Source organism: Carettochelys insculpta, chromosome 4, assembly GCF_033958435.1.
Source record: "Carettochelys insculpta isolate YL-2023 chromosome 4, ASM3395843v1, whole genome shotgun sequence".
Classification (NCBI taxonomy): domain Eukaryota; kingdom Metazoa; phylum Chordata; order Testudines; family Carettochelyidae; genus Carettochelys; species Carettochelys insculpta.
The window spans coordinates 5,936,487-5,952,065 of NC_134140.1; the positions used below are offsets into that span (position 1 = coordinate 5,936,487).

General features: G+C 56.9%; 1 protein-coding gene across 5 annotated transcripts in view; it reads left to right on the forward strand.

The window, feature by feature from the left end:
- Window positions 1-13,034: 13,034 nt before the first annotated feature.
- Window positions 13,035-15,579, forward strand: part of ADAM33 (ADAM metallopeptidase domain 33) — a 72,791-nt gene continuing 70,246 nt past the window's right edge. For all 5 annotated transcript variants that reach the window (XM_074992216.1, XM_074992220.1, XM_074992217.1 and 2 more), the window contains exon 1: window positions 13,035-13,180. In XM_074992216.1, the coding sequence (XP_074848317.1) occupies window positions 13,051-13,180 (130 nt within the window). In that variant the 5' untranslated portion in view covers window positions 13,035-13,050. The remainder of the gene's footprint in view (window positions 13,181-15,579) is intronic.

Here is a 15,579-nt window from a genome sequence, read left to right on the forward strand (position 1 = left end):
AGGTGTTCCATTGGCAGGGGTGAGCCGAGCCACGTCCACAGGAGAGGTGTGTCCACTCGGGTGGAGTGGTGAATGAGGGGCTGTCTGCGGCTCCCTGCCCTGCCTCCGCTGAAATAATGGTACTAAATTCAGTTGTTTTAACAGCCGCACCCTCCTGCCGACCACTAATCCAATTAAACTGAGTTCTACTGTTTCGGCTGCGGTGGGGCAGGGAGCTGCGGAGGAGTCAGCTGTTGGAATGGAGTTTTCTCATGGAACCTTTATGTTCACTTTGTGGACCACCGTGGAGAAACACTGCTCTAGAAGAGTGAAATTTAAAAGAGGCCCTAAGCTCTTTTGATAAAGATTTCACCTCTCTTTTCATCAAAATTAGAAAAGGAAGCTCCAGTGTCCTTACTAATGACAGTCCGCCGAGCTCAAGTCCCTCCCAAAGAGTCCATTGCACATGATGGACCAGATCCACAGCTAATGGCAAGTTTGTGTGGCTTCAGTGAAATCACTGCAGTTGCATTGAATTAAATAAGGTGAGGATCTAGCTCAATACTTTTCACCTCTGCTAAACTACTGGTACGATGTGCTGTTAAGTAGTTTTACCCAGAATCAAGAGAAAATGGACAGAGTGAAAGCATCTCCTAGTGTCATTTAGAAGGAACTTTATTAATACAGTAAAAGGTGTATTGTCTAGGACTTTATCAGCCAGAAAGCTCTACAAACTAGCATTTCGGATCTTCACTGAAAGTACAGTTTATAGTCTAGTTGGTGCAGGGCCAGCAGGCTCCCTACCTGGCTCTGTGTGGCTGCTGCTCCTAGGTGGAGGAATGGCCATAGGGCAGGAGAGTGAATGGAGCCCCTGTGTGCTGGCTCCACAGCTCCCTTTAGCTGGGAACAGCGGTCAATGGGAGCTGCTAGGGAGGGAAGCAGCAAATAAACCTGCCAAGTCGTGTCTGCATCAGAGGAGGTGGGACATACCACTGCTTGTGTTGAACTGCCCAATAGCACCCTGAAACCCATCCCATGCCGGAAGCCCTGGCCTGAGCCCCTTCCTTCATCCAAACTCCCTCCCTCTTAATTAATCAGAATTTTTGACTCAACATGCCCCTATTTCCACCAACATGCCAGAAAATAAAATTTTTACTGTACTTGTTTAACACAGGAGCATCCAAAGTGTGGTAAATTCTGTCATGGGGCGTAGGAAGACACAATCCTGGCTGAAGAGCTTTACAATGTACAAAAACGTAGACAAAGGAGGGGATCAGGGTGGTTACTAGCAATCCTTTTAGGCCCTTCCCCTTTAAAAAAAAAAAAAAAAAAAAAAGTTTAACTATCCCTAAATGCCCATCTAACTTAATCATTACTTGTGCCCCTCCTCTAGGATGAAAATTGCTGTTAATGACCTCCAAATGCTGCAGAAGAGTCTGCAAGTGCTTGCTAAAGCTTTTGCCTTATTGGTCCCATTCTTGTGGTATACATGTGGGGAACCCAAGGCACCCCCATGAAAAGGAATATAGCTGTATGAATCATCTTGGTTTTTGTTGTATTGCTGTCGATACTAATTAAAAAGACACTTAATTGTTTGAGGGTGGTTTTGATTTTAGTTTTTAGCTGGTGAAAAGGACATGTCCACGGTGAGCTTTAATGGCCTGTTAATGCCCTGTGGTAAGCTTTGGGGACCTTCCTAGTTTCAGATAATTGTTCGTCGAGTGATGGATCATGTCCATTCCAGCCTGAGATGGGGAGTGCATCTGGGTCAGCTACGAGCCCAGGTTCTTTGGAGTGTGTTGTATCTTCGGCTCCCCATAAACGTGAGGGAACGCAGGGCCATCAGACTAGCATGTGTGACTTCCAAGGCCAATCTGACAGGACATTGCGTGTCACGACCGCTAGGTACTGTATCAACCAACGGGAGGTCACGCTCCTCTGCCCTGTGTCATGAGGCCATGATGCTCTGGGATTTCTGCATTCAGCACATAATCATGCTGCAGGCCTTTTACCTGCTGGGTGTGCTCAATTCACTGGCGGACCAACTCAGCAGGTCCTTTACAGAGCACGAGTGGTTTCTCCACCCAGAGGTCGTTCATTCTGTTTTCCGGAGGTGGGAGTATCCCCAGGTGAACCTGTTTGCCTCCCATCTCAATGTGAAATGCGGGACATTTTGCTCCTACCTTAATCAGAACCTAGGGTCCTGGGCTGACGCCTTCAGTGTCCCCTGCCTGGGCAGGCTGATGTATGCGTTCCCTCTCATCCAGCTAGTTCACAGGGTCCTCCCCGAGATTCACTCAGAAGGGGAGTTGATCGTCTTGGTGGCACGGGCGTGGGTCTGTCAGCACAGGTGCTCGACCCTCCTGCATCTGTTGATCTGCAAGCCGAAGACATTGCAGCTCCGGCCGGACCTGCTGATGCAGCAAGAGAGGAGACCGCAACATGCCACTCTCCGGTTGCTGCACCTCAAAGCGTGGATGCTCCATGGCTGAGGGACCAGGAACTGGCCTGTTGGGATCCCATAAAGGAAGTATTATTAAATAGTAGAAAACTCTCCACGAGGGTGACTGACTTGGCTAAGTGGAAAAGGTTTTCGGTGTGGGTGTCTCACAAAGGGCTATCTCCCTCGTACGCCTCTATGCCGTTGATTTTAGATTACCTGTGGGGTCTGGTACAGGAGGGCTTGTCCCTGTCCTCTGTTAGGGTGCACTTAGCTGCTATCTGAGCCTCTCACCTGGGTCATGGAACATCTTCTCTGTTCTTAGACCCCATGGTCGAAGGTTTCTGAAGGGGTTAGAAAGGATCATGCCCCAGGTTCAGGCACCACTGCCCCCGTGGGATTTCAATTTGGTGTTAGCCGAGCTTATGGGGGCCCCCTTTGAACCCCTGGCGACCTGCTCGCTGCTGTTTGAGTTACAAAACAGCATTTTTGGTGGCAATTGCCTCAGCCAGGAGGGTGTCTGAGCTGAGGGCACTTTCAGTGGACCCTTTGTACACAGTGTTTGACAAGCATAAGGGTAAGTGGAGACCCTGTGTTTTTGCCCAAGGTGGTCTCCGTGTTTCATGTTAACCAAGACATTTCCCTGCTGGTATTTTACCCAAAGCCCCCTGCCTCCCCGAGGGAGCAATGTTTGCATACCTTGGACGTCAGAAGGGCTGGCCTTCTATATGGCTAGGACTTGCCCTGAATGCAGCAACTCTTTGTGGCAGTTGCTGATAGGATGAAGGGTCCTTCCGGTCTCCTCCCCGCGGATTTTCTCCTGGACAGTGATGTGCATCAAGGAGTTACAAACTCACGGGGGTTCCTTCCCCTCCGGTTAGGGCACACTCCACGAGAGTGCAGGTGTCATCTGTGGAGTATTTGGCCCAGGTGCCTATCCAGGACACCTGGTCCTCAGTTCATATGTTTGCAGCACACTGCACTTTGATGCAGCACACCTGGAAAGATGCTGCAGTGGGCAGGGCTGTCCTGCAGATTGTTCTGGGCTCTGACCCCACCTCCTAGGCACTGGCTTGTATTCGCTCAGCTGGGAATGGACATGAGCAATCGCTCGAAGAAGAAAAGACAGTTACCTGTTCTGTAACTGCTGTTCTTCGAGATGTGTTGCTCATGTCCATTCCAAAACCCTCCCGCCTTCCCCACTGTTGGAGTACCCGGCAAGAAGGAACTGAATAAGCGGGGGAGATGGGTTGGGCGGTGCATATATGGGTCGCCATATCACTGCCACTCCAGGAGCATCGCACCGACCCTATGGCTACTGGCTAGGGTCAAAAGCTTCCGGCGACTGGGCATGTGCCTGCGCACGCCCAACTTGGAATGGACACGAGCAACACATCTCGAAGAACACCAGCTAGAGAACAGGGAACTGTCTTTTATGCTTGGTTTGCTTATATTAAGTTTATGCCTGTCTAACTGCCCAGGGAACTACCAGAATCGAACGCCTATCAAATGGATTGCAAGTCCGAAGGACGCTAGAGGCTGTCGGTTAAACTGCTTGAGGTTTTCCGGGGATATTACCCCAATACAAATAATAAATAGTGAGCAGCTGACTGTACCTTACATCCATCTGTAAAGAAACGGCTGACTCAGACATGCTCTCTTTCTGAAAGAAACACTCTGATTCTTAAATACTCTGGGTTGTCATTGAACTTCCAGAAGCTGCTGGAACTGCAGGTTTGAAGCCTTAGTGTCTCAACTGCTAATACTGCAGAAATACACTTCTCTCAGGAGTGCTAATCCCCGACAGTGTTTCCTCTTTTTTTTTTTTTCCACCTGTGGGCAGAATAAATTTCACTATGTGCCCCAAAGCATGTGTGGATGTGCACGACCAATAGAAATGTGACACCCACCATGGGTGGTTGTGGGCGCTCTGTTAATCGGTTGCATGGCACCTGAATCTCTTCTGAGCAGCTGCCCCAGCATTCAGCTTACAGGGAACATTGATCACAGAGTATTTATGGAAACACACCCCAGTATTAAGTGGCACCAGAGCATTCCCTAAGGACAAGAGGAACACCCTGTTCTCTACTAAAAGACGCAGTCAGAAAGGACAACAGTATGCAATAGAGAGAGTTTTATGGAACCAACAAGTACGAGCTGACATCAGGAGGCAGCATTAACTTGTTGGTATAAAATTTGGTGTCTCACAGGGTGTGTCTTTGTCTAGCCAAGGGGTGAGTGGAAAGTCCTGCCAGGGTTGATCTTCCAGGGTTTGATTTCTCTGCAACAGGCTCAGTAATCAGCTGACCGCCCTCCCTTGTCCTGCTCGTTCTGCAAAGAACAGAGAAGGAGCTCTGGAGTGGTACCTGGTGGGCGGGTCACTCAGTTACTTCCTGCCATCCGTAACTGAATATACAGGCAGATGTCACAAGGGGAACTTCCTGCTGGGGAAATCAACAAGCTTGGCTGCCACAGGGTCTGCTCGCAAACTGTGGCCGTAATTTCTGGGGCTGCTGTGTACCAATCCCTCCATCACAAAACACTTCTCAATTCCTGCCAGCTGGGGAGCGTTTACCCTCCCTCCGTGCGCAGCATTTCCAAACAATCCCTCGTTCCCTGCACACATGCTATGGTTGGCTTCTGCGGAGGTAAGTAAATCTGTGCCTGCTGCAGAACGCCCTCACTGGCAGTAGGTTTTGTAGGTCTGTGTAGTTTTGATATCACCCCATGCTTAAAGCCAAGAGGTTGACAGGACACGGCTGTGGAGGGCCTGGTGCTCATTCATACAAAGGGTCCTTATTTTGCTCTGGCAGCACAAAGAGGTCTTAGTCAGTGGAAATGGCCCCTGCAAGTGTTCTCTGTACAGATGACTTCCCTGGCCTGATGCCTACCAGGGCCAGGCAGTGCCCTGCACAAACCCAGAGCTGGCGTGGGTCAGCTGACCCAGGCCAAAGCCAGAGCTCCCGGGCGCTTCCACCCTCACGGGACCCAAAGCGCAGGCTCCACCTCGCACATCTACGCCCCCAGCCTTGCTTCAGCCCCGGGCCTGGGCCTGGAGTCAGGTGACCGGACCAGTGGCTGGGTTTTGATCCCTGTATACAGACCCTGAAACCACCTTTGCGACCCCAGGTGCAGGGGCCCTGTGGCCGAGCAGGAGGCCTGCTCCCATGCGGCCGTGGGAGGGGAAGCTGAGGAATGAGAGAGAACTGAAACGAGCGAGCGGTGCAGGGGAGCACAGCAGCTTGGCAGGAGCTTTGGGATGGTTTCCCGGAGGTGGGTCCCCTGTTTCCACTGCACCGTGACTCCCTTCTACCAGCAACACCGACGCGTGAGCCCCAGGGAGCCACGCCAGCTGGGGAAGAGGGAGGGAGGGCTTCAGCCCCAGGCAGGTGGGGGGGCACAAAGGGGGCAGTTGCCAGAGCAGTTTGAAAGGGCCAGAGCTGCCGGTTGCCGCGCCAGCAGTGCAGCGAGGCCAAGGGAGGCTTCCTGCCCGCTCAGTCTGTGCCACTCCTGGAAGCAGCCGGTACCACCCCTGCAGGGGCATTTCTGTGTGCTGCCGCTCTCGAGTGCCACCTCTGCAGCCTCCGTTGGCTGGGAACTGCAGCCAATGGGAGCTGTGGGGGCGGTGCCCGTGGGCAGTGGTGTGCAGACAGCCCACGCCTCCCCACATGAGATCAGCTGCTGGAGGGGTGTGCTAGCTGTTTTGGGGAGCTGCAAGGGGGTAGCGCTGACCGCCTAGCCCACACTGCACAGACCCTGCACCTCGTCTCATGCACACTCTCTCTCCCAGAGCCTGCACCCCAAGCTCCTGTCCACATCCAACCCCCTGCCCCAGCTTGCTGCAAGTGAGCGTGTGGGGCGGGGGAGAGCGAGCGATGGAGGGCAGGATGGGGGTCGGGACAAGGGCCTTGGGGTTTGTGCAAACTCTTGGCAACCCTCCCAAGTGGGCAGGTACAATCCCTGGCTGTGCCGCGCCACGTGAGCACGACCAGCAGCCTAGCCAGTGCTGGTGCAAGCACGGCCCAACGTCTGAGCAGGACGGCCCAACGTCTTGTGCGGTGCGCGGCCCACGGACTGCTCTGCCCCGGGGCCCAGAACTGCTGTTGGTAGGCCTGCGACCTGAGCCCTGTCCCCAAGGGCTGAAGCCCTCTGGCTTCTGCATCCATCCTGGGCGATGGGTCAGGTGCCAACTCCCTAGGACTGGCCTGGAGTCTGCAGGGATTAAAGAGTCACCTTGATTTAAAGTTTGTCATGTGATGAAATTTCCAGGAACACAAATGCAACCAAAACCGGCTTTCTGAGCGGTGGGGCTCGAGCTGGGGCTTGGGCCCTGGCAAGCCGAAATCAGCCGTGGTGACCCGCTCTGGGGCGCCGACCTGCCGTGTGAGACCCCCTCTCCTAGAGGCTGCTGGAGCCTGGCACGAGGAGCCAGAGGGGCTCTGCGGCAGTCAGTCAGTGCCTGTGGTGAGTAGCGCCCTCCTCCCCCCAGCCACCATGGCTCTGGCCTGTGACCCCATCTATGTCGGGTGACCATCCGTCCCGTTTTTCTCACAATGGTCCCTTATTTAAGTTGTCTCACAGGTGTCCTGACTTTTTTTTCTAATAGGCATACTGCTCCGTGGTGTGTGGGGCTCCTGTTCCCGGCATTGGCTGGCTTGGGGCCTCAGCTCCTGCCACAAGAGAGCTCCTCTATGGGGCAGCTGCCCCATTTCCCAGCAGTCCAGGGCAGCAGCTTCCACTGCCAGCGAGCTCAGCCACAAAGCAGCTGCCTCGTTTCCTGGCACCCCGCGCCTCGGAGGGGCAGCTGCCACAGCGGAGAAACTCCTCTGAGGGGTGACTGTCCGGTTCCCTGGCACAGCAGCCCTTGCCGCCAAGGACCCTGCCATAGGGCAGCAGCCGCATTCCCTGCCTCACCCTGCAGGGTGGCTGTGAGACCCTTATTCTCAGCACCCCCTTTCCGTAGGTTGCAGAGTCCCCATCTTCCACTCCCCCTCATCAGCAAGCTGTGGCGCCCCCATGGGACAGCAGCCTCCCCCAACCCCAGAGGCCAGTGTTCCATTTTTGCCATAGGGCAATGTGGTCACCCTACGTTTCTCTAAACACCACCACTAAGAGTCCCTGGAGCTGTCCAGCCTGTGGCTGCGTGGGATGCTTTAGAGTTGATTAGGCCGAGCCTCCCCCGCCAATCTTACCCACGCACTCCCCTCTTCCGTAGACACGCGCCTTCTGTCGTCCTTTCATCGAGTGTTTCTCCAGGGGCTGGGATGGGAAAACCCTTCTCGTCTGCTTGAAACTAGGGCTGTCAAGCGCTCGACAAAACGAATTGTGTGATTCAAAAATGGCGTGGTTAAAATTAATTTATTAATTGCGTGATTACAATAATGAATCGTGTGGTTAATCGTGCTGTCAAATGACAATACCTGTTCTCATTTTCGATAAAAGCTGCATTTCATGGGTTCTGTTTTGTGTCAGTGTCTGATCATCGTCCGAAATAACGTCTGCTTCTTTGGTGTCTGTAAACTTCGGTGCTAGGGTGATGGGATGAGAAGGATCAGCAAGAGAGGAGGCAGAGAAATGCCTGAATTGATGAACTGAAGCTTTTCTAACAACAAAAAGTACCGTTCTAGCAGTAACAAAAATTACTGTATGGTGCAAATAAAGAATCAGGCACCTGCTCAAAACTACTCATGGTTCAGGGATCAGTTTCAGCCCTCTCTTCCCTGCCCTTCCTGACTCACCGGCTAGTTTACACTGGGATATCCTTAGGAAGTCACTGGGAACAGAAAATGAAGGGCCAACGGGGAGACTGTGGGGTTAGCCTGGCACCTTAACTCTCAGAAGTGTGTCATAGAGTAAAACCCTGATTTTCTCACCTCTATTATCCAACCTTCTTTTTTATCCGACACCACCTGGAGTGGCGTGGGGTAAAATGGAATGTTTGATCACCGGGAGTTAATCTCCCCTGAACCCTGCTGCAACTGAAAATGGCTCCTGACAGCCCGCCCTGGGCAGCCACTAGCCCCATCTGGGGCCAGCAGAGGCTGCATGCCCAGGCCTGAACGGCTACCCACCCTGGGCCGGCTGGGGCTCCCTGCACAAGCCAGGGCTCCCCACACCCTGGAGCAGGCTGGGGTTCTCTGCCCACGGCTGGCTGAGGCTCCGTGTCCCCGGGCCACCGGCAGCTGTCTGCTCAGGGCTAGGCACCCCGGGCCACCAGGGTTTCTCACCACAGGCCAGCAGTGGCTGCCAGTCTAGGGAGTGGGCAGCCGGCCAGGGGAAGCCAACCCTGGGCAGCAGCAGCTGGTTCTGCGGCAGCTGGCTCTGCTGCCAGCAGTAGTCTACCCATGGCAGCTGGCTGGCCACCCGCCCTGCAGCACGGACCCGGGCAGCAGCAGCGCACCCTCTCCCGTGTCCCCCCCACCTCCCTGATTATACTAGGGCTGTTGATTAATGCACGTTAATTTTTTAACGCGTTATTTCTGCCCTGCATTAATCGCAGGCGTTAACGTGCGTTAATTGACAGCTCAATTGAAAACAGTGACTTACTGCTGATTTAGAGCCGCAGCCTGTTGCATTTCCCATGCCTGTGTCTGGGAACTGAACCGTGCAGAAGGGGGAACTGCTCCCTCCTTGTTCTGAGCACAGGCAATTCCAGGCCCCAGCCAGAACAGTCAATGCACAGATGTGGTCTGCCTGACAACAGGCATTGCTGCGCCTGTGCTGGGGGCTCTCTTCCGGCACAGCCAGGGCTTCTGCACACCTGCCTGGGGAGGCTGCCAACCCCACAGACGCAAACACCCCAGCCAAGCACGTTCCCTGAGGCCAGGCCCTTGTTCTGCCCCTTCTCTGAGGCCACATCTCCCTTCCCTGGACCCGCCCCCATTGTTTGCTTTCCCCTATTGCCACTCACTGTTACCAGGCCGGTGCAGGGTGCAGGCACGGAGAAGGCACTGGAGTGTTGGGAAGTGGTGGTGGTGGTGGTGTGGGCTCTGGGGGCATTTGGCCACCCCGGAGAGACTCAGGTGCCAACCAGCTGGTTAGCAGAGCGCCCACAGCCGGCAGCCTGTGTATCTACTGGTGGCACACAATCGCACATGCCTGGGTGCACATAACAAAATTTATTCTGCCCATGGATGGGGAAAATTAGAGGGAACGCTGGCATTTGGATATGGGCAGAGTGCAGGCCTGGTGTGGGAGGGGTGCAAGCCCAGAGTGGGAGTGTGGGTGTGGGAGGGGTGCGGGCTCAGAGCGGGAGTATGGGTGGGGGAGGGGTGCAGGCCCAGAGCGGGAGTTTGGGTGGGGGAGGGGTGCGGGCTCAGAGCGGGAGTTTGGGTGGGGGAGGGTTGGGGTGCAGGAGGCGGTGAGTGGGGCCGGCACTTACTTTGGGTGGCTCCTGAAAGTGACCAGTGCGTGGGTCTGGCAGCGGCTCCTCGGCCAGAGAGTCTGTGTCACTGCCTGCAGGCACCGCCTCCGCAGCTCCCACTGGCCACAGTTCTCAGCCAATGGGAGCTGCAATCTGGCACTCTGGGTGGGGGCAGCATGTGAAGACTTGCCCCCCCCGCCCTCGGGCTGCAGGGTGGTGTTGGCCTCTTCTGGGACCAGAGCAGTGTGAAGGGGAGTATGAAGCCTCCCTTTAGCCTCACTGCATTGCTAGTGGGGATGGCCAGTGGCTCCATTGCCCTTTTAAATGCCCTGGGCCATTGCCCCCTGTGCACATCCCTGTGGGTGGGTCTGTCTGCGAAGATTCCTGGGACATTTACCTGCATTTATTGCTTAGGGTAACTTATGGCAGAGAGCGATAGTGTGTGTGTGTGTGTGTGTGTGTGTTCACATCACTGCTCCCTTTTGAACAGGATTTGAACTGCACAGCTTTGTGTCATGGTCCCTATACTGCACAGTGCTGATGAAGATTTTCCTTTCGCTTAAGTGATGTGAGCTTGTGTTTTTCAGCAGGTCTGAGCTCTGTCCCGGCCATCACTGGGAAAGTCCCGTGCTGGGAAGATGGCATCCCATTCACCAAATGAGAATCTCAAACAAACTGTTAATCTTCCTAACCAGTCTGCTGAAGTAAGAATTTTTAGACCCAATTTACAGAAGGGGAAATGGAGGCACGGAGCTAAAGCAAATGACAAAGGTCACCTGCTGCGTATCAGATTGAGGACTGGAACCCAAGAGTCCTGGCTTCCCACCCCCTCTATCTTCTAGAGCACATGGTCCTTTGTGGAGGCAGTGGCTGGAATAATCTGCACTGTCCGGGCGCTGAGAGCCATTGAGTCAATCAGTAAATGATGGAAACCACTTCAAGCCTGGTACTGCGCCTTGGTCCAGAACTTCTGCAGGCTGGGGGGTAGGTAGGATGATTCCTGGGAAGGAGGCGGCCTTTGCTGACGTGGCCTACGGGATCGGTGCCTCACGCTGTGCGTTGGCCTGCGAAGGGCTGGACCCTTTCTCTGTGAGGGTTTGGAGTTGGCCGAACCTCTGGGCCTTGTAACTGGAAGGCGGAGGGGTGTCGGGGAGCTGACTGGCTGGGGACGGCCTTTCCTCCAGCTGCCCTTCGGCTTCTCTCACCACACTGGAGCCTGTGGGCTGGTGTTCATAGGGATGAGCAAAATCTACACCACTCTGGGCTGCGGCCGCTCTTAGGCATGGATGTGTCCCAGCTCGGGGCGGGGGAGGGAGGGTCTGTGTGTCCCAGGCGGGGCGGGGGAAGGGGGGGTCTGTGTGTTCCAGGCAGGGCAGTGGAAGGGGGGAAGGGGGGTCTGTGTCTCCCAGGTGGGGCAGGGGAGGGGTGGGGAAAGGGGGGGGGGTCTGTGTGTCCCAGGCGGGGGAAGGGGCAGGGAAGGGGGGGTCTGTGCATCCCAGGCAGAGGGGGAAGGGGGAGGTCTGTGCATCCCAGGCGGGGGAAGGGGTCGGGGAAGGTGGGGTCTGTGCGTCCCAGGCGGGAGAAGGGGCGGGGAAGGGGGGGTCTGTGCGTCCCAGGCGGGGGAAGGGGTGGGGAAGGGGGGGTCTGTGTGTGCCAGGAGGGCGGGGAAGGGGGGCTCTGTGTGTCTCCCGGGAGGGGGAAGGGGGGCTCTGTGTGTCCCAGGCGGGGGAAGGGGCAGGGAAGGGGGGGGTCTGTGTGTCCCAGGCGGGGGGGGAAAGGGGAGTCTGTGTGTCCCAGGCGGGAGAAGGGGCAGGGAAGGGGGGGGTCTGTGTGTCCCAGGTGGGGGAAGGGGCAGGGAAGGGGGGGGTCTGTGTGTCCCAGGCGGGGGGGGAAGGGGGGGTCTGTGTGTCCCAGGCAGGGGAAGGGGCGGGGAAGGGGGGGGTCTGTGCGTCCCAGGCGGGGGGAAGGGAGAGGTCTGTGTGTCCCAGGCAGGGGGGAAGGGGCGGGGAAGGGGGGTCTGTGCGTCCCAGGCGGGGGGGGGGGGAAGGGAGGGGTCTGTGTGTCCCAGGCGGAGGAAGGGGTCGGGGAAGGGGGGTGGCCTGTGTGTCCCAGGCGGGGGGGCAAAGGGGGGTCTGTGTGTCCAAGGCGGGGGGGGAAAGGGGGTCTGTGCGTCCCAGGTGGGGGAAGGGGTCGGGGAAGGGGGGGTCTGTGTGTCCCAGGCAGGGAAGGGGTCGGGGAAGTGGGGGGGTCTGTGCGTCCCAGGCGGGAGAAGGGGTCGGGGAAGGCGGGGGGGGTCTGTGTGTCCCAGGCTGGAGAAGGGGCAGGGAAGGGGGGGGGGTCTGTGTCCCCCAGGTGGGAGAAGGGGCAGGGAAGGGGGGGGTCTGTGTGTCCCAGGCGCGGGAAGGGGGGGTCTGTGTGTCCCAGGCAGGGGAAGGGGCAGGGAAGGGGGGGTCTGTGTGTCCCAGGCAGGGGAAGGGGCAGGGAAGGGGGGTCTGTGCGTCCCAGGCGGGGGGGAAGGGGGGGGTCTGTGTGTCCCAGGCGGGGGAAGGGGGGGTCTGTGTGTCCCAGGCCGGAGAAGGGGCAGGGAAGGGGGGGGGTCTGTGTGTCCCAGGCGGGAGAAGGGGCAGGGAAGGGGGGGGTCTGTGTGTCCCAGGCGCGGGAAGGGGCAGGGAAGGGGGGGTCTGTGTGTCCCAGGAGGGGGTGAAGGGGGTGTCTGTGCGTCCCAGGCAGGGGAAGGGGCAGGGAAGGGGGGGTCTGTGTGTCCCAGGAGGGGGTGAAGGGGGTGTCTGTGCGTCCCAGGCAGGGGAAGGGGCAGGGAAGGGGGGGGTCTGTGTGTCCCAGGCGCCGGAAGCGGGGGTCTGTGTGTCCCAGGCAGGGGAAGGGGCAGGGAAGGGGGTTCTGTGTGTCCCAGGCGGGGGGGAAGGGGGGGTCTGTGTGTCCCAGGCGGGGGGGAAGGGGGGGGTCTGTGTGTCCCAGGCGGGGAAGGGGTCGGGGAAGGGGGGGTCTGTGTGTCCCAGGAGGGGGTGAAGGGGGGGTCTGTGCGTCCCAGGCGGGGGGGAAGGGGGGGGTCTGTGTGTCCCAGGCGGGGAAGGGGTCGGGGAAGGGGGTCTCTGTGCGTCCCAGGAGGGGCGCGGGGCGGGTCGGGGGTCCGAGCTCGCCCGGCTCACACGCCCCCAGCAGGCCCGGCCCGGGGCGGGGAGGGGAGGGGAGGGGCGGGGCCGGGCTATAAGGGACGGGCGGAGGCGGCGGGCGGCTGCCGGGCGGAGGGATGGAGCCGGGCGCCCTGCGCAAGTCCCCCCGCCGGCGGCCGCGCCCGGGACCCCCTGGGGGGCGCCTCCCGCTCCTCTTGCTGTTGCTGCTGCTGCTGCCCGGCCCGGCGGCCGCCTCCGAGGCGCCCGGTAAGGGGGGCGCGGGGCTGGGACGGGGCGGGGAGGCCCCGGGGGCCCCGGGGCAGGCGGCTCCGCTCCGCTCCGCTCCGCTCCGCTGCATGGCCCGGCTGGGCTCCGGGCCTCCCCCTGCAGGCGCGGGCGCCGCGGCACAGCCCCGCCGGGGGCCCCTCGCGCCTGGGCCGGGCCCAGCCCCGCAGCTGGGTGTGGGGCTCGCAGCCTCCCCGCCGGCCGCCCTCGCGGGAGCAGGGCCCGGCTCTCCCGGCCGCGGGGGGGTGGGACGCCCTCTGGAGGGAGCAGCCGCTGGCGGAAGCAAAGGACCATCCCGGGGAGAACAGCCAGAAGCGCTGCGGCGCCTGAGAGAGTAGCAGAGATTTGGGCGCATCAGCTCTCGGGGGGGGGGTTTCAGAGGGGTATTTAAAGAGTGGGGACCCAGTGAAAGGGAGGCCCAGAGCTGACAAGGTCTGTTCAATCAAGGTGGAAATGGCCCATTATCAGCAGTACTTATCAAAAGAGGAAAAAACAAGTCCGATCAGACGGCGGCGGGGTGTTTGTCCGAGTCTAATGTGGAGCTGTTAACACCCAGAGCAGAGAAGTTGCTTTTGTAAGGGGCCAGCCCCTCCCAGTCTCTGTTCAGTCCTTGGTTGATGGAGTCCCGCATCTGATGAAGTTGGTCTTTGCCCATGAAAGCTCATGCTCCAAAATCTCTGTTCGTCTAAAAGGTGCCACAAATGTTCTTGTTCTCAAAGATACAGACTAACATGGCTACCTCTGTGATGCTTATTCCTGGGGAGAGTTTGTGTTTCCTTTGCAGAGTCCCCTGGTGCCCAGGCTGCCCGGAGCAGAAATGGGGGGCCAGATCGGGTTGGGCCCTGGGAGGGGGGTGTTTGTTTCTTTTATTTGAAACAAAAACATTTGTGTACCCCACAGCCCCTCCAAAACCTCAGCAGGGCTTTGAGCAGCCCTGTGTATGAAGGACCCTCAGAACTATGGTGGGGGTGGATGTTGAGGTGTGTGGGAGTGAATCCTAGCTTGCCAGAAGAAACTGACCAAGTCTGGGGGAGGTGGGAGCTGAGAGAAGGGAGCAGGACGCTTACCTGGAGTGCATCATCGAGGCTTACCAGGGGATTGACCCTGCCCAGGGTTCAGTTCCACAGGCCTGGTAGGGCATCTGTGAAATCAAACCATGGGGGGTCAACAGTCAACCCCTGGACTCCTTAATCTCTCAAGAAATAAGGGAGGTGGAGGGGTGGGTTTCTCCCATAGTCCTCCCTCAGTGAGGCTGGCTTGAAAAGTCCATCCTAGATCAGTTGATTCCAGCGATACAATTGTCGGAGTTGGAATTGGGTCTCTAGGGTCGACTTTCATGTCTAACGTAGACCTGGCCTTGATTGTAGAATGAAGGGCAGGGTCTGTCTTGGTATTTGTACAGCTCTGAGCACTGTAGCTGGAGATTATAGGCACCGCCCCTAGGCCAACAACAAACAGTAGCTGTAGCAGACACAGGAAAGGAGCTGTGGCAATCAGTGTTTGCAGAGGCTGGTGGAGTTTGCATGTAATTCTGTGAAAAACAGGGAGATGGATGGAGATTCCTCACTACAATGTATTTGATTTAGAAATTTGTTGAGGTACCAATCAGGGTCCAGGCCCCTCCCATTCATTTTGAGGTTGGTCCTCAGTACAGCTGGCATCTTAGCCTAAGAAAGAACTGCTGTTGTGGTCTGACTGTGGGCCCCTCTAGTAATCTCTGCCAACAGCAACCTGTGTCCCATCCTGTCTTCAGACACCCTGGATGAAGGCAGCACATCCAGCAGGCTTAGGAGCCCTGTTCAGTTACATTGATGGAGAAAGCCCTGATCTTCAAAGGTAACTGATTGGAAGTCAGTCTGATACCTTTGAGGATCTGGGCCTGTCAGTTTCCCTAAGAGCCGTGTAGTAGCAGAGAGAGAGCTGTGTTAGTCTATATTCTAGCAAAACAAAAAAGCAGCCCAGTAACACTTTAAAGGCCAACAAAATAATTTATTAGGTGATGAGCTTTTGTGGGACAGACCCACTTCTTCAGACCATAGCCAGACCAGAACAGACTCAATATTCAAGGCACAGAGAACCAAAACTAGTTATCAAGGTTGACAAATCAGAAAAATTGTAATCAAGGAGAGCAAATCAGAAGGGCGGTAGGAGGGGGGGGAGTCAAGAGTCTGATAAAGTATGTAAAAGAGTCCTTATAACGGGGCAGGTAATTGCCATCCCTGTTCAAACCACATGTTAACGTGTCGAATTTGAATATAAAAGCGAGTTCTGCACCTTCCCTCTGTAGGTGATCCTTAAAGTTCCTTTTCAGTAAAACACAGACTTTCAGGTCATTAACAGAATGGCCCACTCCATTACAGTGCTGGCTGGTAGGTTTGTGA